At 51.6% G+C, this 20,979-nt stretch overlaps 2 protein-coding genes and 1 pseudogene across 2 annotated transcripts in view; all 3 read right to left on the minus strand.

Moving 5' to 3' along the window:
• LOC102937210 (ribonuclease pancreatic) overlaps window positions 1–20,979 on the minus strand; it is a 391,285-nt gene that overhangs the window by 93,650 nt on the left and 276,656 nt on the right. The gene's annotated exons all lie outside the window — the stretch shown is intronic.
• LOC119567848 lies at window positions 7,559–8,088 on the minus strand (annotated as a pseudogene).
• LOC102940144 (ribonuclease-like) lies at window positions 16,348–16,782 on the minus strand. The gene has a single exon (XM_007053670.3). It carries the CDS (start codon window positions 16,762–16,764, stop codon window positions 16,348–16,350), a length of 417 nt encoding a protein of 138 aa, XP_007053732.2. The 5' UTR covers window positions 16,765–16,782.

Below are 20,979 nucleotides of genomic sequence, written 5' to 3' on the forward strand. Positions count from 1 at the left end.
AAGTTATGAATATTGACTATGGATCTGTGTATTTCAAAGGGGCTTACTCTGGAAAACTCCCACAGCCAGCCTTTCAGGTACAACAATGAAGAGGCCAGAGAGTGCTAATGTCTCCTCAACAAAGACAATGGGCTGTGAAATAGCTTAAGCCTTCCTGTGACTGGCTTGTAAATCATGGCTGCTATGACTCTGCAAGGGCAGGAGACCAGACCACGTGACTCTGGACTCCATTTTGAGTATCTGTATTTTTCCACAAACTGTGCTGGGAACTGGTTTTGGAACAAAGGGTTCCATATGCTAAAGCTATATAAGGCAGGGAGTGACATCATCCGTTGTTCTTCCCCACAACTCAACACCTGAGAGAAGCTCCTAAGGAAAAGGACTTGGAATACGGGGTGGGGAGCCCAAGCTGCAAAGCAAGTGCAGCTTGTGCCTTGAAAATCTGCAAGCCTGCTTGTATCATCAGTCAGGGTGAGAGATTATTGATTCAAATCCTATCTAGTATTTTAGGCTTAGTTTGCGGTTTTGTTTATTTACTAGGTAATCTGCTTTGATCTGTTTGCTATCACTTATAATCACTTAAAATCTCAATTTTACAGTTAATAAACTTGTTTTTTGCTTTATCTAAACTAGTGTGACTTTAAGTGAAGTGTCTGGGGGAAAAAATCTCAGCTTGGTTAACACAAGCGAGGTGTGCATATCTTTCCCACATTGAAGGGAAAGCAAACATATTAAAGAGCTTACATTATACAGCTCCCGATGCAGTGTAAGATGGTATAATTTTGGATTTATACTCCAGTGGGGGTGCGAACCTGGGAAATTGTCTGTCTGTCTTTGAGTAGCTTAGGAAAAGCACTTAGGTAACTCGATTTGGAGGTGTGGCGCCACCTGCTGTCGTGTTGGGTGATACCAGTGCCTTCTTTCGGTCATACATAATCTTTATTATCCCTCAGCTGTGACCATTCCGGGTGGCAAAAGTCTTTTTATAGTTTTCATGGTAGAGTGATGCCACTGGACGCAGTAATCCAGCCAGGAGTGGGTGAGACAGCCTAGGTTTAGAGCACCTTTTCTAGCCCTCTCCTCGTGCGAGGTGACCAGAGTGGATCCTAAAGAGGACTGCTCAGTTGCGGTAGGAGTTGTCAAATTGCACCCCTGTCTCTGTCAAGGTGGCAGACGATCACTAACCACCGCTGCCTACGTACAGATTCGTGGCTGCCAGTTTCACTAATCCTGTCCCCATCACCACTAGTGCATTGCCACAGATCTTGGAAGGTTGGAAGATGTTACTTCCCGTGGTAGAAGCCTGCGCGAGACTTCTTTTAACATGGGGAAGATAATGCGCCGACAGTGACCACACGATCATAACAAGCTGGAGGTCTGGGGCCCAGTGGCATGGAAAGTCTGAGATGACTGGAGATCTCCACCTTGCAGCAGCCTTCCTCTGCTTTCACAAGCCATTGAGATCCAAAGAACCTCATCCACCTGATCCATTGTTGAGGACTTGTGGGGGCTGGCGGGGGGAAGGGGATTTGGACTGTCCTTTGCCTGGGACCTCCCCTCAGACCTGTTTGCCTTGGGTCACCTACCAGGAGCATTAAGCTCCTGACAACCTAGCTCTGGGGATCATTGGAACACGCAAGCCCCTTCACCACAGCAAAGTGACGGTTCCTGAAGAGGCAGTAACAACCATCACCAGGGTCACTGGCCTCCATGTTTTGTCCCCAACCCTTTCTCTGCTGGTGGCTGTTATACTCTAGGGTCTCTGCTACTGGGATTGTCCCTGGCGCAGTGTTTGTCCAACACTGAGCACGTGGGACCCAGTCATGACTCTGGGACTACAGCACAGCAATGAAATCTCTCCCCCCTCGGACACGGAGCCACCTGTGATACCCTGTTAATCTCCTAGGAATTGGTTATGGGTGCTGTCATAACCATAGGGGTATCCTAAAATTCCTCCTTACCTGTAAGGGGTTAAGAAGCTCAAATAACCTGGTTGGTACCTGACCAAAGGAACCAATGGGGACAAAAGATACTTTCAAATCTGGCGGGGGGGGGGGGGGGAAGGCTTTGTTTTGGGTTCTTTGTTTGTGTGGCCATTCGTTCTTGGGACCAAGAGGGACTAGACATCAATCCATGTTCTCCAAATCTTGCTGAACAAATCTCTCATGTTTCAGACTTGTAAGTAACAGCCAGGCAAGGCATATTAGTTTATCTTTGTTTTCTCAACTTGTGAATTTTCCCTTTGCTAGAGGGAGGTTTATCCCTGTTTTGTTGTAACTTTGAAATGAAGGCTAGAGGGGGTTCCTCTGTGCTCTTTGAATTTTCTGCTACTCTGTAAGGTTAACTACCAACCTAAGTTTACAGAGGTGATTCTTTTACCTTTTTCTCTTTAAATAAAATCCTTCTTTTTAAGAACCTGACTGATTTTTCCATTGTTCTAAGACCCAGGGGTTTGGGTCTGTAGTCCCTTTGTAACCAATTGGCGAGAGTATATGCTGAAGCCTTTCCCAGGAAAGGGGGTGTAGGCTTGGGGGAGTATTTTGGGGGAATAGGACTCCAAGTGGTCCTTTCCCTGATTGTCTGTTAAATCACTTGGTGGTGGCAGCAATCCCAAGGCAAGAAAGGAATCTGTGCCTTGGGGAAGTTTTAACCTAAGCTGGTAAGAATAAGCTTAGGGGGTCTTTCATGTGGGTCCCCACATCTGTACCCCAGAGTTCAGAGTGGGAAAGGAACCCTGACAGGTGCTCTGGTAACACCTAGGGGCTGAAAATGGGATCAGGGCCCCCATTGTGAGAGGTGCTGGACAGGAGTCCTGACTCTCCCATCACAAGACGCTGCCCTGGGACAACCAAGCTAGTGGCATCTTCCCTTTTCCCAAAGAGCTCAGTGCAGGATGCTCCTGCCCCAGCCACACCAGGAGGGGAACGAGAACAGCAGAGAGATCAAACTCAGCGGCCAAAGAGGAAATAGCACCCGGCTCTGGGGAGAGACACAAACCAGACGGTGTCTTTTTGTTCCGTGTTTGTCCAGCCCTGGGCGTCTTAGCCCCATCCCCACTCCAAACACACTCGACGCCAGTTTGAAACATCAGTAAAACCTTTTATTGCAGCCAGAGCAGAAGATTTCCCTCTGAACCAAACCCCAGCAGGAATATCGAGCAGAAGGAAGTGGGTATATCTCAGTACTGACATAAAAAGGGTTATCAATTTTTTAAAAAATGTTACCTCATTACAAACTTGCCTGCGCCTTCATAGAACTAAAGAGATACTCATAATTATTTTTTTCCAGGATGTTTGGAGAGTGTAATAACTGACATGCCTATATTTTTACTTGCTCATGTGAATTAAAGAAATTCAAGGAGGATTTTACTTTCTGCCTGTTACATTCATGGCACACACAGAGAAAATGTAGATAAAAACATACAATACTCTTGCTAGAAAGAACCAACTTTATTTCTTATAAGCCTGAACCTTAACCCCCAAGAATCCAAAAACAGAGAGAGATCAAACAGGCTGCTCCCTAAGGCACAGTTCCCCCAACTTACTGCAGGCAGGTTCTCTGCAGATTGACGGTGCTGAAGACCCAGATCAAATGCTGCCCCTCAGAGCCCCATAGCCTGTCAGCACTTGAAGTAATAGCTTTCTAACACACCACACAGTCACCCAGGGGTAGGCTGCGTGTGAGGAAAGACAGCACATCTCTGGCCAGAAAACCATCTTTATGACACTCAGGTTGTTTACACAGACTCTAAAACATTTTACATAACTTGCATCTTCCTTTCTCTCTCTAGACTCTCTTCTTTTGTGCTATGTTTTGAAAAGGTAGATTAGCATTGTTTGTTGTGAGCAATAATTAATTGAAGTCTTTAGTTGCAAGTTGTAAAGAGCCTGGGAATGGCAGGTGTTAAAGCCACTTGGGTCAAAAGGCAAACAAACCAATTGGATCTTATCAAAGACCAGGACAGCAGTCTGGTAGAGGGAGGAGATTATCTCAAGAACAAAGCAAGGAGGATGTTTGTGGTTTAAAGAGAGTCCCGATTGAAAGGAATGTCTAAGTGCTCTGTATTCAGGATGAAAGAGGCTGGGGGAGGGATAGCTCAGTGGTTTGAGCATTGGCCTGCTAAACCCAAGGTTGTGAGCTCAACCCTTGAGGGGGCCACTTAGGGATCTGGGGCAGAAATTGGGGATTGGCCCTGCTTTGAGCAGGGGGTTGCACTAGATGACTTCCTGAGGTCCCTTCCAACCCTGATATTCTGTGACAACTTCTATTCTAGGAGGCTGACACTGAAGATCCTTATCAAAAGCCGTAATAGTGGGAATTTCTCCCTTCTCTCTTTATAGCAATAAACCTCCATTTAAACCCCTACCAATGTCTTATTGAAAGTAAAACCTTCTTAAATAAGCACTCTCAAAGGCTGTATCCCTGCAATTTGAAGAAAGACACTGATGCTTGGAAAATGTTTTGCAGAGGGTATGGGTGATTTCTGTCTGACTTATGCCCAAATAAATCTGTTAGTCTTTAAGGTGCCACTGGACTCCTCGTTGTTTCTGTCTAACTTGTTTCTGTTGAATGGTGCAAGCTTTGGTTGCTACTTATATGCCTGAAGACGGCTCTAGCTTCTTTGGAGATGCGTGTTTGCAAATTCTTTACCTAAGTGCAAAGCTTCTGATATCATGGCTATGGCAATGGTGGGATGCTCTATGTGCCATGGAGTCCAATGACCTTACTGGCCTGTTTTCTAATCAGTAAGTCACTGGAGTGTGGGCTATTTATCATCCTTGGGGAATCTACCCTTAAAACAATGCAGTGGCGCAGCTTCAGCCATTCAAGCCCTGGGAAAGACGAGAGCCTCCGCTCCAAAGACCGTGATGGAGAAGCGACAGTAACGGCTATTCCAATGTCACAGCTGTCTTTAAGAATGAATAATGTTTTTAAAGAACTGTGATGTGGAACGCTTGGACCTATTTGAGGCACATTTTAAGTTTCTGTCAAATCCCGATGAAGCGAACGGGATAGATTCGAAAATGCGCTGGATGTTAATGGAGCTATAATTATATTTAAAAACTCCTTTCTGTTACATGGTAAACTACTCTAAGATGTCCTCCATTATTTAGATAGACTTCAAATGTGCACTATAAAAAGGAGGGACAAACATCCTAATGGACCCCATTCCTGTCTCCCTGACCATCGCATTCACGGCACCAGAAGAGACAATGGAAGCATTCGTTCAGCTGGAGAAGGGGCCACACCCTGAGTCGTTTGGTCACTAAAACGGGTGGAAGCACATGGTGAGAAACTTTCTTAAACTGGATCTAGTTTGTTAAGTTAGGCTCCAGTTGTGTTTTAACTTTTATTTTCCTGAAAACATTTCTGTCTTGTATGCCTCATTGCTTGGACTGACACCAAATCTCTCTCTTTGACTTAATAAACTTGTTTCATTGTTTGATCTACTCCAGAGTGTTTACATCAAAGTGTCTGGGAAACTCCAATTTGGAGTGGCAGGTTATGTGCCTATTATTTCTATGAAAGCAATAACAGACTTTACATAAACTTGTATAGTGCAGGAGAGGGCTGGGGGTAGGTCTGGGACTGGGGGTGTTCTGGGGTCACTCTGCAGCACAACCGAGGCTGGTAGGAGCCCAGGCGTGGCTGTCTGACTGCAGCATGCGCACAGACACAGCTGGGAGTGACTTGCATGCTGGAGTCCGTTTGTGAGCAGTCCAGGCTGGAGGCTGCAGCAGCAAAGCAGTGTAAAGGGCCAGAAGGCAGGGGTGATCCAGCTACTCATCGGTCTGGACTGTACGCTGAGTATGTCACAGGGACCAGCACTGAAAATGCGGCACAGAACAGAGACGCGACAGACCCGACGTCCCACAGGAGAACCAAGAATGGAACCAAGAAGTCGTAATTCCTTAGCTAGTGCCCGATAAATGAGCCTTCAGCACTGGCCTGGCTAGAATTGAACATATGGCTTTGCAGGGGACGTTTTTCTCTTTCCAGTCATGTGAAAAATGCCATTTGGTGACAACAGCGTCTCTTAAGGCCTGAGCCACCCACATACGGCTGAGGAAATGAACCAGGGGGAAAATATTCTTGAAAACACTCATCTAGAGCCCAGTGAAAATTGAATTCACAGCTCCTGGCTTACAACAGCAGGTCTCTGTGCAATGGATCCACAAGGGGACAAAGGTCATCCCTGAGAATATTTTCACCTCCAATGGGCTGCAGGGAGCACACTGGGCAGTTCCACTGACTGAACGCTGCCTGGCCCTGACTGAGCCACAGCCCCATCTCTGCCTCAGTTTCCCACACCTGTGGAATCGGGGTGAAGATCCTGGCTTGGTCTGTGTAAAGGGCTTAGAGAGGCCTGGGATGGAGGCCGAGTGCTACAAAGGGGCACTGCGGTGCTGATGGTGGCTGTATGTGCTCTGCTGTTCGTGGGAGCTGCAGAGCAGTGGGTGAAGGGGCCACTGGTAGGAGAGGCCAGCTCTGTTTCCGTGCTGCAAACCCCTCTGGGACAGAGCCTCATAGGTGGCCATGAGGCATGGGGGCCCTTCCAGCTCCATGGAAACTGTGGCTGCAAGCAAATGAGCTATTCACTGGCAAACCACAGATGAAAACTCTTTGCTCCCTGACACACACCCAGACCCAGCCAGACCCTGCCAAGCTGGGCCAGCTTTGCCTCTAGTGCTCTGGAAATAAACATTTCCTGTGCCCCATTCCCCAGCGGCCACTACCAGCGCTACCTGGGGCCACGCTGGGGCCTGCAGCCCATGGGACCTGCTGCTTCCTTCTGGGGAACGGCCCTATACTGCATTCCCACCCTGTTCAGCCAGTGAATTGCCCCCACCTGTATCTGGACTGGAGCTGGCATCCCATAAAAAGGCAAGGCCTCAGACTGCAATCCCCAATCCCTTGGGGAAGCCAGGCCCCTTGACCTGGGGTTTGATCATGGTCACGGCATAGCAATGGGACATTTCTCTAAGCCCCTTCCTGATCCCTTTAAAAACTTAGCCACGTTCCCAAAATAGCCCAAGGGTTTGAGATCTCCACATGCACAGTGACTCTGCCCCCAGCCCCCCAAACACACCGGCTCGTTCTGCATTGACAGGAAAGTGTTTTATTGCACGAAACAACAAGGAAACAAAGCTCAGTGAGAGCTTCTAGGACCCCACCTGGGACAATCTCCGCCCCACACCCTGCCCCCAATACCCCATGGATGCAGGGTGGGAGGGGGCAGCTGTACTGTATAATGGGCATCCAGTGAGATGGGCGCTGGGCTCAGCCTCAGGGTCTCAGTGCCAGATGGGGTGGGGGGGCTGGGTGCCCGGATTTTTACTCATGTGGATGGGAACTGGGCACCTAGTGTGGGAAATCCCCCCGCAGGCCTCAAGCTGCCGGCCTGTGGGATAAGGGGAGGCACTGAATGTCCCTGTGGAGACTCATGGTGGGCGCTGCCCAGGAGGAGCAGGTGCGGGGACAGGGAGCCCCCAGTGGCAGAGGGCTGCCCAGGAGTGAAAGGGGGTGGGGGGCAGAAGGGGGATCCCCTGCTCCCTGCTCACGGCAGGTACGTCAGCTCTAAGCGTACGGGCAGCCACCAGAGGCAGGCCACGTGGATCTTGGTGTTGCCAATTGCAGCCCTGTATTTACAGTCCTCCAGTACAGAGCCCTACAGTACCCGGCATGTGGTGATGTTGAAGGATGCCTTGCTGTCGTACAGGTTTGCGGAGACGTGGGTCCCCGTTGGCTGCAGATGTCCTGGAGCTGGCTGGGAGGGGCGTGGATAAAGGTGTTGGTGGGGTCGCAGGAACGGCAGGTCAAGCCTCGTCGCTTCATCATTATGTCGCAGTAGTGCCGATTGTCGAAGGCAAAGATCTTGGGGTTGTCCTGGTGCCAGTCCACAAAATCAAAGTAGCTGGTCCCTTCACTGAGCTGGGCCCATCTGGTGGCCAGCAGGACAAGGAGTAGCAGGAGTATGGGGCGGGGCCCCTCAGAGCCATGGCCGTGTCTGTCACTGGATTGACCTGCAGTGCGGAGTCGGGGGGAGATGGATGGAGACAGCACGGGGTGGGGATCTGCCTCCTCCATGGAACCTCCTGAGCCTGAACCCCTCCCCCTGCGAGCCCATTCAACATCTAAAGCCTAATTACCCACAGTGTGATCAGGACTGCACACACCCCGACTGAGATCAGGGCCCCCGTTGTGCCAGGCGCTGCCCAGACCCCAACTGAGATCAGGCCCCCAATGGTGTCGGGTGCTGCACAGACCAGAGAGAAACTCTTACAGTCTCAGTAGGCAAAGCAAATAGGGAAAGGGTCCTTATCCTCCTGTTACAGAGGGGAAACAGAGGAAAAAAGATATTAAGACTCAGTTTCCATGTCCCTTGGATATTTTATACTCTATACTGTATAATGGGCACTAGGGGCAGCAGAGGGTGGGGGTGGGGAAGGGGCAGCTATACTGTATAATGGGCACTAGGGGGCAGCAGAGGGTGGGGGTGGGAAGGGGCGGCTATACTGTATAATGGGCACTAGGGGCAGCAGAGGGCGGGGGAGGGGAAGGGGCGGCTAGACTGTATCATGGGCACTAGGGGCAGCAGAGGGCGGGGGAGGGGAAGGGGCGGCTAGACTGTATCATGGGCACTAGGGGCAACGGAGGGCGGGGGCGGGGAAGGGGCGGCTATACTGTATCATGGGCACTATCGGCAGAAGAGGGCGGGGGAGGGGAAGGGGCGGCTATACTGTATAATGGGCACTAGGGGCAGCAGAGGGTGGGGGCGGGGAAGGGGCGGCTATACTGTATCATGGGCACTAGGGGGCAGCAGAGGGTGGGGGCGGGGAAGGGACGGCTATATTGTATAATGGGCACTAGGGGCAGCAGAGGGTGGGGGTGGGGAAGGGGCCGCTATACTGTATCATGGGCACTAGGGGCAGCAGAGGGCGGGGGCGGGGAAGGGGCGGCTATACTGTATAATGGGCACTAGGGACAGCAGAGGCTGATAGGTGCGGAGGGGTCGGCTTTACTGAATAATTAGGACCGTACAAAATTCATGGTCCATTTTGGTTAATTTCACGGTCATAGGATTTTTAAAATGGTAAATTTCACGGTTTCAGAGATTTAAATGTGATGTTTCACAGTGTTGTAACCTTGGGGGTGCCAACCCACAGGGAGTTGTGGGGCGCTTGCAAGGCTGTTTTAGGTATTTTGAAATATCGTCACATTGACGTCTGCGGTGCTGCTGGCGAAGGCGCTGCCTTTGGAGCTCGGCTGCCGGTCAGCAGCTCCCACTCTCCAGCTGCCTGTATCTGAAGGCAGCGCCTCTGCCAGCAGCCGCGCAGAAGTGAGGGTGGCAGTTCTGTGAACTACAGTAACCAGTTTTCATGGTCTGCGCAGTGGCGGATTAATGATTTTGCCACCCCTAGGCCCTGAAATAATTGCCACCCCACCCCAGCAGCTCCCCGCCCCAGCTCACCTCCGCTCCGCCTCCGCCTCCTCCCCTGAGTGCGACTCCGGGTCCTGCTTCTTCCTGCTCCCTGCCAGCACTTGTGCGCCAAACAGCTTCGCACAGCTGGGAGGGACGGGGAAGAGCGGGGAACGCGGCCTGCTCAAGGGCGGAGGTGGGGCCGGGGCGGCGATTTGGGGAAGGGGACCAATAGGGGCAGGGGGGGTGAAGTTGGGGCAGGGACTTTGGGGAAGGGGTTGGAATGGGGGCGGGGAATAGAGGCAGGGAAGGGGTGGAGTTGGGGTGGGGCCAGGGGGCGCGACCTCCCACCGGTGACGGGGGAAGTTGGTGCCTCTGGCTGCTCTTACAAATTTGCCGCCTCTGCAAATTTGTCGGCCTTAATACGCCGCTGGGTCTGCCATGTGTTTTTCACAGCTGTGAGTTTGGTCGGGCCCTATATACATGGGCACTGGGGCAGCAGAGGGTGAGGCGTATGAGTGACTCCAACTGATTGATGTCTGTTTTATGGTGAAGCATTTTATGTTAGATGACTTTTTGTTGATTTTAAGCTGGACAGGACCCTGATGATCGTCTTGTGGGAACTCCTGCATATCGCAGGCCAGACAAACTGATCCAGCATTTTCTGCATCTAGTTCCTAGCTCTGTTTGAATTGGAGCACATCTTTTAGAAAGACAGCTATGTCCCTTTGGAGATCCCAATGATGGGGAGGGCACCCAGTCCCGAGCTCAGTGATCCCCACGGTTAATTTCCATCACTCAATAATTTCCACTTTATTTCTAGTCTGAATCTGGTTCAACTGCCAGTCGCTGGGTCTCATTCTGCGCTTTTGCTGTCTGATGAGAAAGTTGCCTAAATGTCTGAAATCATCCGACATCCAAGACTCTTGTGATCTCTCTTCGTTCCAGCATCACGTTAGCCGTCTAATGTCTCCTCCATCCCCATGGTATCAGGGCACTTTGCAATCTCCTAATGTTACACACCTGCAGTCTAAATACTTTAAGATTGTGGTTGATGAGAGTATACAAGGACCTTCATGGGGAGGAAACACCAGGCACTCTATTTCTGTTTAATGTAGCAGAGAACGGCAGAAAAAGAACGAAGGCCTGGAAGTTGAAGCCAGACAAATTGAACTTAGAAATAAGGCCCCAGTTTTTAATTGTGAGGATGAGGAATCGTGGCAACAAACGATCAAAGGGAGCAAACGCCACCTTCTCCATCTCTGGGTGGCTTCCAGTCCAGACTCGGCAACTTTGTGGAAGGTGCTTTAGCCAGACACAAGTGATTGGGCTCAGTGCTGAGGTAACTGGGTGAAATTCTCTGGCCTGGCTTTAAAATGTTAAAATTGTTCTGGTGGGAGGCAATTCATGAAGGCTGGTTCAGGGTGTGAACTCCCCAGCTCTACAGGGCTTCTTGTGAAAATGGGCATGGAAGGGATGCTTCAAGGCAAGGTCCAAAATTTCCCCCTGGGGTAGACAATGGATCCCACCCCAAAACTAATCCCCAGAGAGATCCCCCTACTCAGAACCTCTTTGTAACCTCCTCCCAGCATGTCCTCCCATCTCTCTCATAGCTGATCCCCAGAGGTTTATGAGTCTGTCAGACGGGGGACCTGAGCTGGGATTTTGAATGGAGCCTTCCAGAGCTAGGTGCCCTGATCCCACAAGAGATCCCCTAACTCCCTTAGGCCCCTTTGCAGACCCCAGCCACAGTCCTCCAGCAGTAAGATTCTTAGGCTTTGTTACACTAGCACTTTTGTCAGCAAAACTTTGTTGGTTAACAGTGTGAAAAAACACCCCCTTGGCTGACAGAAGTTTCACCAAGAAAAGCGCAGGTGTGGACATGGCTATGTCGGCGGGAGATGCTCTCTCCCATGGGCACAGAGCGGCTACAAAACAGACCTTACCGTGGTGCAGCTGCAGCTGTCCAGCGGTGCCACTGTAAGGTCTGTCATGTAGACACAGCCTACATGTCCCACAGGGTCCCAAGTAGCGCTGGTCGGACGGTCAGCCCAGCTTTGCACAGCATGGGAGGCTGAATGTCGCCCTGTGGCAATCGGATCCTCCCAACCCGGCCTCTTTATTTTATTCTCCTTTAAAGAAACGAGCTGCTAGCCTGAGCTCTGAGTTTCCCTCTCTACATGAACTGACCCTGCCACTCTCACCTGCTTTGCCTTCTGAAATTCTGCAGCTCAGAGGTAAGATCTAAACTGGTGGAAACTCCTGCTCCAATTCTCAGAGGAGCCACGGTGGGGTCTGCCGAGCCCTCTGCTCGAATCTCTAGGTGACAAGTTCTTTCCTACACGCAGGAGTCCCAAAACCTCCCCACTCCACCTCTCTAACCCACTAGACCCCATTCCCCACTTAGAATTGGAGATAGAACCCAGGTGTCCTGGATCTCAGCGCCCCCGCCCCACACAAACCACTATTCCTCACCCCCCCAACCAGAGCTGGGGAGAGGACCCAGGAGTCCTGACTAAAATGGATTCCACGCCAAAACTAATCCCCAGAGAGAATCCCCTTGGAGGGGCTGCTCTAACCTACTGGACCCCATTCCTATTCTAGACCTAGGGATAGAACCCAAGAATCTCCGCTCCCAGACCCCTGCTTTTCCAATTACTTTATTGTCTTCCCCTTACAGAGCTGGCGCTGGAATCCAGGAACCCTGATTCCCAGCCCCACTGCTCTAATTCCCAGGACTCCCTTCTCATCCCTGATAGAACCCAGGGAGCTGGACTTCCAGCCCCCGCATTCCAACCGCTAGACCCCCACCTCCTCCCAGAGCTGGGAATAGGACCCAAGTGCTCTGACACCCAATTGCACCTGCCCTCACCACCTGAAGTCCTGCCCTCCAGCAGCCAATTAACTGAGCCATCTCCTCTGTCTACACCTGTGGGCTTTCCAGCATGAAGATTCAGAGCCTCTTAGGAACTAACTGTGGTGTGGTCTCCTCCTGGCCAAAGTCCTGCTTCCTCAGCTCCTGTCCCCTTGGATAATAGATGAGCTGTCTGCAGAGCGTCGCTGACGCCGTCCTCCCATAGCTGCCAGTTATATACAGCCCGGGGTGGTGGGAGGGACTCCCGGGCTCAGCTAACACTGCGGAATGGGCAGCGTTGTGCAACCAGTGCCGGTAATGTTAGAGGGCTTCGTCCTTCACCCTCTCACGTCCCTGGTCCTTCTCGCATGAACAGAGAGCAACAACACCTGAAGTCCGAAGGTGCAAACAATTCAATGTTTATTGGGGTGAGCTTCCAAGAAGCTTAAATCCAAGTTCTTTTCCCCTTATTTTCGAATCTCAACTTACTTCCTGTTTGCCCCTAATTTATACAGTAATATTCTCAGCTATACCTTAACCAATCATTTTACTGAAATGTACCTAACCAATCCTAACATATTGTAACATAATTCTCTAACCAATTATATCCCACTACCCTAATTAACTTACACCTAGCCAAATTAATTATACAGCAGACAGAAACAATTAGAGAACCAGACAGATTTACAATAGAAAAGTGGGGGCCATAAAGATAAAACATACAGAAATGAGGGTTTCACAACCACAACTATTGAGAAGTGATTCCTTGCCAGACAGGATGCTATCAAACTAAGTTTTCTTTAACCATCTTTCTCTGGAGGCGATAGGCACTATCAGGACAGGATTGTATTCCTAACAGCCCAATAGCACCTGATTTCAGTGTGACTAGTTTGGAATGTGAGGAGGTGACCGGTCGCTTCCCAGCTCATGGCTGCCTCTGCTGCTTAGCCACAGGCCTCAAGAACAGGGCCTCAGACTGACACTGTGAGAGAAGGCCCTTACACAGGCAGACAGTGATTGTCATTCTTTTTTTTGTAAGCAGTGTCAGGATGAGCTCCACCCTGACATCTGGTGGTGAGGTGTGGCAAGTTGTGAAAAAAAAAAACTTCAGGGGCTGATCTCATTTGCATAGGCACACCCACCCCGCCTAGACTGAGGCCATAGCTGCCCAAATGGTCACTTCGGCTGCTGTGGGATCCCCAGTGTCTCTGTTATTGGGGCGGGAAGAATAAATTGTTATTACCCTGATTAGGGGAACTGTGCTTGGAACTGTACTTGGCCTTTTGCTATGATGGAGGGACTCACCATCAACTAAGTAGCACTCGCTAGGCAAGGGTCATGGGTTCCAAAACTGTGTGAATGGAGAGAGACTTGAGACAGGTATTAGTACCTGGTGGTGTGGGCCCCTTTGTGAGGGCCTGAAGCACCAATTGCACCTCTGTCTCTCTCCACTGTGGAATGTCAGAGCTAATTTTGGGTCTATTAAGAGTCTTGCTACAGGTACTGTGCTGCATTCACTTTGGCCTTATGGTGCACCAGCACTAAGGCCCCCACTACTATGAGCTGAAATCACTGAGAGCTGAAATCACTGAGCACTGTGTCAAGTAGTGGGGAGCCGGAAGATCTAGACTGCAGTGGTGCTGTTCGTGAGACGGTGAGCTGTGCAGAGCGGAGCCGTTCGTGAGACAGCGAGCTGAGCAGAGCTGTTTGTGAGACAGCGAGCTGTGCCGAGCAGAGCCGGTCGTGGTGGAGCGGAGCCGTCCGTGAGACAGCGGTGTGTTCGTGAGACGGCGAGCTGAGCAGAGCTGTTCGTGAGACGGCAAGCTGTGCAGAGCGGAGCCGTTCGTGAGACAGCGAGCTGAGCAGAGCAGAGCCGGTCGTGGTGGAGCGGAGCCGTTCGTGAGACAGCGGCGTGTTCGTGAGACGGCGAGCTGAGCAGAGCTGTTCGTGAGACGGCGAGCTGTGCAGCGCGGAGCCGGTCGTGGTGGAGCGGAGCCGTTCGTGAGACAGCGGCGTGTTCGTGAGACGGCGAGCTGTGCAAAGCGGAGCCGGTCGTGGTGGAGCAGAGCCGTTCGTGAGACAGCGTAGCAGAGCAGAGCCCTGTGGGGCAGTCAGCTTCAGGACACGTAAGGTGCCCCTTACCCCTTTCCCCCACACACAGGCACATTTTAGCCAGGCTGGGGGAGTAACACTATGCAGATGAACTTTTGAACTCTGGGGCTGGACCTTTTGGACTTTGGGTGATTTGTGGATTGCTGGACTCAAGAGACGTTTGGGTGCTGGGACTCAAGAACCCGAGGGAAAGGGGCATGCCCCAATTTGCTTGGGGTGGTTTTTTTTGCTCATGGGTTGTGTTATGAATCCTGTTGGTGGTGTTTCCCCAACATAATGCCACATTGTTTCTCTCTGTTATTAAAAGGCTTTTTGCTACACTCAGACTATGTGCTTGCGAGAGGGGAAGTATTGCCTCTTGGAGGTGCCCAGGGGGGTGGTATATATTTGTCCCAGGTCACTGGGTGGGGGCTCGAGCCGGTTTGCATTGTGTTATTGGAATGGATCCCCTAGATATTGAACCCGGCCCTGGTTGCTGCCAGCTCTGATGGGCAGAAGGGTTACATTTTTATACCTTTATAACTAGCTAAATGTTAAACATATACCTAAATTCTTAAAGTAATAGACCTTTACAGACAGGCCTGAATATCTATATCCTAACAGGTAACATCAATTGTGAAACAAACAGACCTTGGAACAGACACTACCCCTGTCTGTTCATTCAGGCCCATAGCGCGGGGAGCTCTCCCCGTCAAAAAGGGCTTAGCACAAATCAGCCACGTGCCTTAGACAGAACCAAGGGGGAGTCTCCCAACTTGTGCCATTAATGCAACGTCCCTCGTCAGGAGAGAGGAATAACTACGTCTTCTTTTGCTATTCAGAGAGGCTGAGCTATTCCAAGAGACCTAAGGGAATGAGGTGCCCAACTCCCATGGACCATCTCCGGGAGCTAGATTCACAAAGGGGCTTAGGCACCTAAAGGCCCCTAGAGCTGAGTGCTGACAAGGAGTTTGGCTCCTTGCACTTGAAGTGATAGCTTTCTACCACACCACGCAGTCACCCAAGGGTAAGCCACTTGGGAGGAAGACAGCACCTCGTTGGCTATAAAACCACCTTTATGACACTCAAGCGTGTTTACACAGATGCTAAAACATAACTTATATAACTTCTGTCTGGCTTTATCTGTATAGACTCTCTTCTTTTCTGCTATGTTTTGCGAAGGCCGATAAGCATTGTTTGTCGTGTGCAAGAATTAATAGTGGCAAGTTGTAAATACACTGCGAATGGCAGGTGTTCAACCCGCTTGGGTGAAAAGGCAACAAACCACTTGGACCTTATCAATGACCAGGACAGCAGTCTGGTAGAGGGATAAGATTATCTGGAGAACAAAGGAAGGAGGATGCGGTTTAAGGAGAGTCCTGACTTGAAAGGAATGTCTAAATGCTCTGTATTCGGGATCAAAAAGGATCCTAATGAGAAGCCATAAAATGAAACTGTAAAAGTGGGACTTTCTCCCTTCTCTCTTTCTAGCAATAACCCTCCATTTCAACCCTTACCAATTCCTGACTGAAAGTAAAACTGCTCTAATTAGGGTACGTCTACACTACGAAATTAGGTTGAATTTATAGAAGTCGATTTTTAGGAAGTGATTTTATACAGTCGATTGTATAAGGCTGTATCCCTGCAATTTGAAGGACATACTGCTTGGAAAATGTTTTCAAGAGGATATGGGTGACCTCTCTAACTCCTGTTTCCACCCAGTGGTGCAAGCTTTGATTACTACTTATATGGTTGAAGACGGCTCTAGCTCCTTTGGGGATGCATGTTTGCAAATACTTTACCTAAGAGCAAAGCTTCTGATATCATGGCTATGGCAATGGTGAGATGCTCTATATGCCATGGAATCCAATGACCTTACTGGCCTGTTTTCTAATCAGTAAGTCACTGGAGTGCCAATTATTTTTATAATATTTTTGGGAAATCCACACTTAAAACAGTACAGTGCCTGGGCAGGGTGGCACTAGATACGCCTCAAGTACTGGACGGGCGACCCGTTGTGGCAGACCAGGCGGATACGGGCTATGGTGGAGCTGCCCTGGTAGAGGCACGGGCCCTTGGGTAGGCGGGTGCAGACGGTCAGCTGGAAGGTGCCCAGGCTGTCGCGGGCATCTTGCCCGTGGCTCAACCCCGAGGTGCAGACGGCTCTCAGCTGGGCCTCGCTGGCGTGGACGAAGGTGTTCTTGCCCTGGCAGCGGATGCTACGCTTCCCCATCATGGTGGTGCAGTACAGCTGGTCGTTCTCAGCCCATGACTTGGGGAAGTCGAGATGCCTCTTCAGGAATTTATCATACTGGGCGTCGGCTGTCGAGAGTGCCAGGCAAGCGGCTGCCAGGCAGAGCAGGGGCAGGAGAGCTGGGCGGGGTGACTTTGGGGCCATGGCGGGGCCGGCCCTGGGTTTGTCTGTAGCAGGGAGAACAGGGCCTGCAGGATGGAGACACCATGGGGAGCTGCTTCTAGTGTGGAGCATCCTGGCACCAAATGCCCCTCCGACCCCAAAGTTCCGCCCCCGCCTATAGTCCTCCCAGTCTTCCCTCTCCCATTATCCCCGCCACTCTGCCCCCAAATCTTTTTCCCCTCACATTATCCCCCCAATCTGCCCCCCAGCTCCACCCCATCCCATGCTTCCCCCCACTCTGCCCCCATATTATCCCCCCCACTCTGCCCCCAAACTTTGCCCCTCACATTATCCCCCCAATCTGCCTCCTCCGCTTATCTCTCCACTCTGCCTCCAAACTTGTGCCCCCTCCCATGGTCCCCCCACTCTGCCCCCACAGCCTTGCCTCTCCCACCCCACCCCCAAAGACACCCCCCCCCCCGCTCTAACCACTAGATTGCACTTCCCTACAAGAGCCGGGCTAGAGCCCAGAGGCAGAACTTGATGAATAGTCGATGTTGGGTCCATCACACGCAACTCAATATGTGTCTTTGGTTTGGGGCAGCAGGAGAACAAAATATTTTGAAACTTTCAACCAGCTGACAAGGTGAAAACAAGTCATGTCAGGTGGAAACCAAACCTGCCACTGCACCCCAACGGGACAGGTTTCCCTTCCGTGTCGGCACTTGGATTAAAGTAGAGGAGGAGAAGATTTCCTGAAGGGCTGGAGTCAGGCCTCCCTTTAACCTGTCACCCAGTGGGCTGGGGAGCTAGCGGGTATGTGGGACCTGGGTTCAAGTCCCCCCTCTGCCTGCCGAGGAGGAGGAGTTGAATAGGGGCTCATGGGGGTTAAGGGAAGAGGAGGGTTGGGACACAGAAAAGGGGAACATTTGGCGGGGGAGTGATAGGGAGACTGGGGGAGCATTGGGGAAGGAGATCCTGTCAGCCCCACATTATCCTCCTGTATATGTGCCACTATCAGTGGGGCCCCCAGCCCCTCCCACTGGGGTGTGACCTCCCCCTTCCCTGCCCCCTCAGGTGAACCAGATTCTGGGGGACTTGCTTATCTCAGAGCATCTGAGCCTTTTCTCTACACCACTGTGTGAGCTAGGATCTGGTGGTCCCTGGCCCCCAGAGGTGTTTGAGCCCTGTCTCCATTCCCTGTCCTCTGTATGTGTACCAGGATCTGGGGGCGGGGAGGGAACTGCACATTTATGGGCATCTGACCCCTCATCCCTGCCCCCTTCACGTGAGCCAGAATCTGGAGGGGGCTTGTCTTTCTGGGGTTCTCCGAGCGCCACTCTGTCCCCTATGTGAATCGGGGTCTGGGGCAGACCTGGCCTTCTGCACAATGAGTTTACAACAGGCATATTCGGCCATAGCGGGGCAGCGCTGAAAGTGGCCCTAATTAAGGTTACATGGGCAGCCTTACCTGTGCGTTTCCCACTTTCCAGACCTTTGAGTTTTGCTCAGCTCAGAGTTCTGCCAGGGGATGACCCACCGCCAAGCACCCTACACTCGGCGCTGTGCCGTTTATCAGAGTAAAGTTCAAGTCCCTGCTCCAATGGCTAATTACTGAGTCCAAGTAGAACAAATGCAAGAGGAGAGACCCAGAGAGAGATCCAAGTTCAAATCCTTTCTGTTCATCAGGCAGAGTCTCCCACATCCCCGATAAGTGACCAAACCTTGGGGCTAAAGGGCCGGTATTTTCTCCTCAGCCATCCTGTACCTCTCATCTTCCTCTGCTTTTGTCACAATACCCAGCCTCAAAATGAAAAATTCCCACCTGACTCAGAGCCTCTCGCATGGCCATTTCTGCCACATTTTGATCACTCAGGTTCAGCCGACTCAGGAATTTGCAGCTCATTTCGGGTCGACTGAAAGGGCGTTTGTTTGGAGAACAAATGACTATCGGCTGAAAGGTTCTTGGCCAGCTCTGCCCAGGAGTTCTGGCTCACGGCCTCCACCTACTGTGACCCATCAGCCCCAATGAGCCCCCAGAGCTAGGAAGACACCTCAGAACCTGACCCCAGCTGGGTTGCCAACTCACCCTGTCCTGGGGCTCGTCTGGGAGCTGGATCCGGAAAGAGTCTGAGCCTTCTCCCACTCTGGGGCCCTTATATGGAGCCCAAGGGCGGGAGACACACAATGAGCAACTCAGCAAACACAGATGGGGAGCAGAGACTCCCAATCAATGGCCATAAAAGTAGGCACCGGGTTGGTAAATATTTGCTGTCAAGTGTCGAAGATCTGCCCACGCCCCTCAATCCCAACTCACAGCTCCCTGCTATCCCAGCCCTACCCCAACACAGCTTTAGCAGCACCCCTCAGTCCTGAACCACATCCCCTCCCATTCCTCCGCACCCTCCCTCTACCCCCGATTCAATCCAGCAGCCACAATGCCCATCTCTCACACACCTGTGACACCCATCACCATGGTCTCTGGTCGCTGTGTTTTGTCCCCATCCCCACCCCTTTCTCTGCAGGTGGCTTTTATACTATAGGGTCTCTGCTGCCAGGATTGTCCCTGGCACTGTGTTTGTCCAGCACCGAACACATGGGACCCAGTCATGATGGGGGATGCTGGGATACAGCAAGGCAATGAAATCTCTCCCCCCTTGGACACGGAGCCGCCTGCCATACCCTGTTAATCTCCTAGGAATTGGTTAAGGGGGATTTTGGGAACCCCTAGGGGCTGCCATTGTACAGGGCACTGCACAGTCACAGAGGAAGAAACAACCCCTGCCCAGCAGAGCTTCCAGTGCACATAGAGAGAAAGGTTGGGAGGGGAAACTGAGGCACAGGCAGCAAAGCATGAGGGCCAAGGTCACACAACAGGGAACAGAACCCACATGTCCTGGGTCCCAGCTCCATTCCTCCTCCTCTAGCCCACAATTCCTGGCTTTGCAAATTATGGACCTTATCCCAGACACACTGCAAGCAACTGGAGTCTTTCCCTGACTGCTGTTCCGGCCCTGCGCTGGAACAGGGAATGTTCCTGCAACCCCATTGTGCAGAAGGTGAAACTGAGGCACAGAGAAGGGAAGTGTCTTGCCCCATGTGCAGAGTCAGGAATTGAACCCAGGAGTCCTGACTCTCACAGCACAAGACACTACCCCGGGAAAACTAAGCTAGTCTCGTCTTTCCTAGCCCAGAGGAGCTCAGAGCAGGATGCTCCTGTCCCACCCTCGGTGAACGAGAACAGCAAAAAGCTCAAACCTGGTGGCCGATGAGGAAATAGCGCCCACCTCTGAAGACAGACACACACCAGCTGGTGTCGTTTTGTTCTGTGTTTGCAGCGCTGAGCACAATGGGCCACGTGTCCAGCCCCGGGCGGCCTCACTATTCAAACAGTGTCTATTCGTCTGTTTCCCTCTGACACACGTACCTGCCAGCCAGTGATTTATCTACCCGGCCTAGCATCCGGCCTTGGAGCGGTGCCAATTCATACCAGCTGGGGACCTGTTCCAAAACCGCCCTGAACATTAGCAGCTTTATCTCCCTCTCCCTCGTGCCAGCAGCCAAGTTATTGCAGATTCTCAGTACCAGGCGAGCGTGGAGAACCAGATCCTAGCTCCGTCCGTCTCTCTATAGCAGCGGTTTGTCATGCTCTGGTCCATGCGGTCTCCGTGTTGGTGCCAGGTTTCTACTTGCCACAGCTCAGCCGGGCCTCCGCTAATGCTCCCCCTGCGTCTGCAGCTACAGTGCTATTTACACTGGCGCTAGCATGCTGAGAGCTCGCCCAGTCTGTGCACACGAGCAGGGACTCGCACCCCCAGCTTGGAGAGCGGAGACACGGCCTGAGCCCACTCCACAGAATGAACCCCACTCCTGCCACACTGTGCAGCCCCTTCAGTCAACCCTTCACTCTCATGCACATGATGCCACCTGGCTCTCCGTGTTCACCACCCCTTCATTAAACCGTCTCCTCACCTCCCACCTCGCTGGGGACAATCCCCACAGCAAAAAGACCCCTCTGCCCCAACGACCAACCCCCGAAGGTGCTGAGCCAGCGAAAGGATGCTGGCAGCAAAGGCCCAATCCTGCCAAGCCTGGAAGAGGTGGGTTTTCCATAGAGCTGCCAACCCACCAGGATTGCCCTGGAGTCTCCAGGAATTAAAGATTAACCTTTAATTAAAGATTATGGCAAGTGATGAAACCTCCGGGAATATGTCCAACCAAAATTGGCAACCATAGTTTTCCTCCTTTCATGGAGTT

Source organism: Chelonia mydas, chromosome 13, assembly GCF_015237465.2.
Source record: "Chelonia mydas isolate rCheMyd1 chromosome 13, rCheMyd1.pri.v2, whole genome shotgun sequence".
Lineage (NCBI taxonomy): Eukaryota > Metazoa > Chordata > Testudines > Cheloniidae > Chelonia > Chelonia mydas.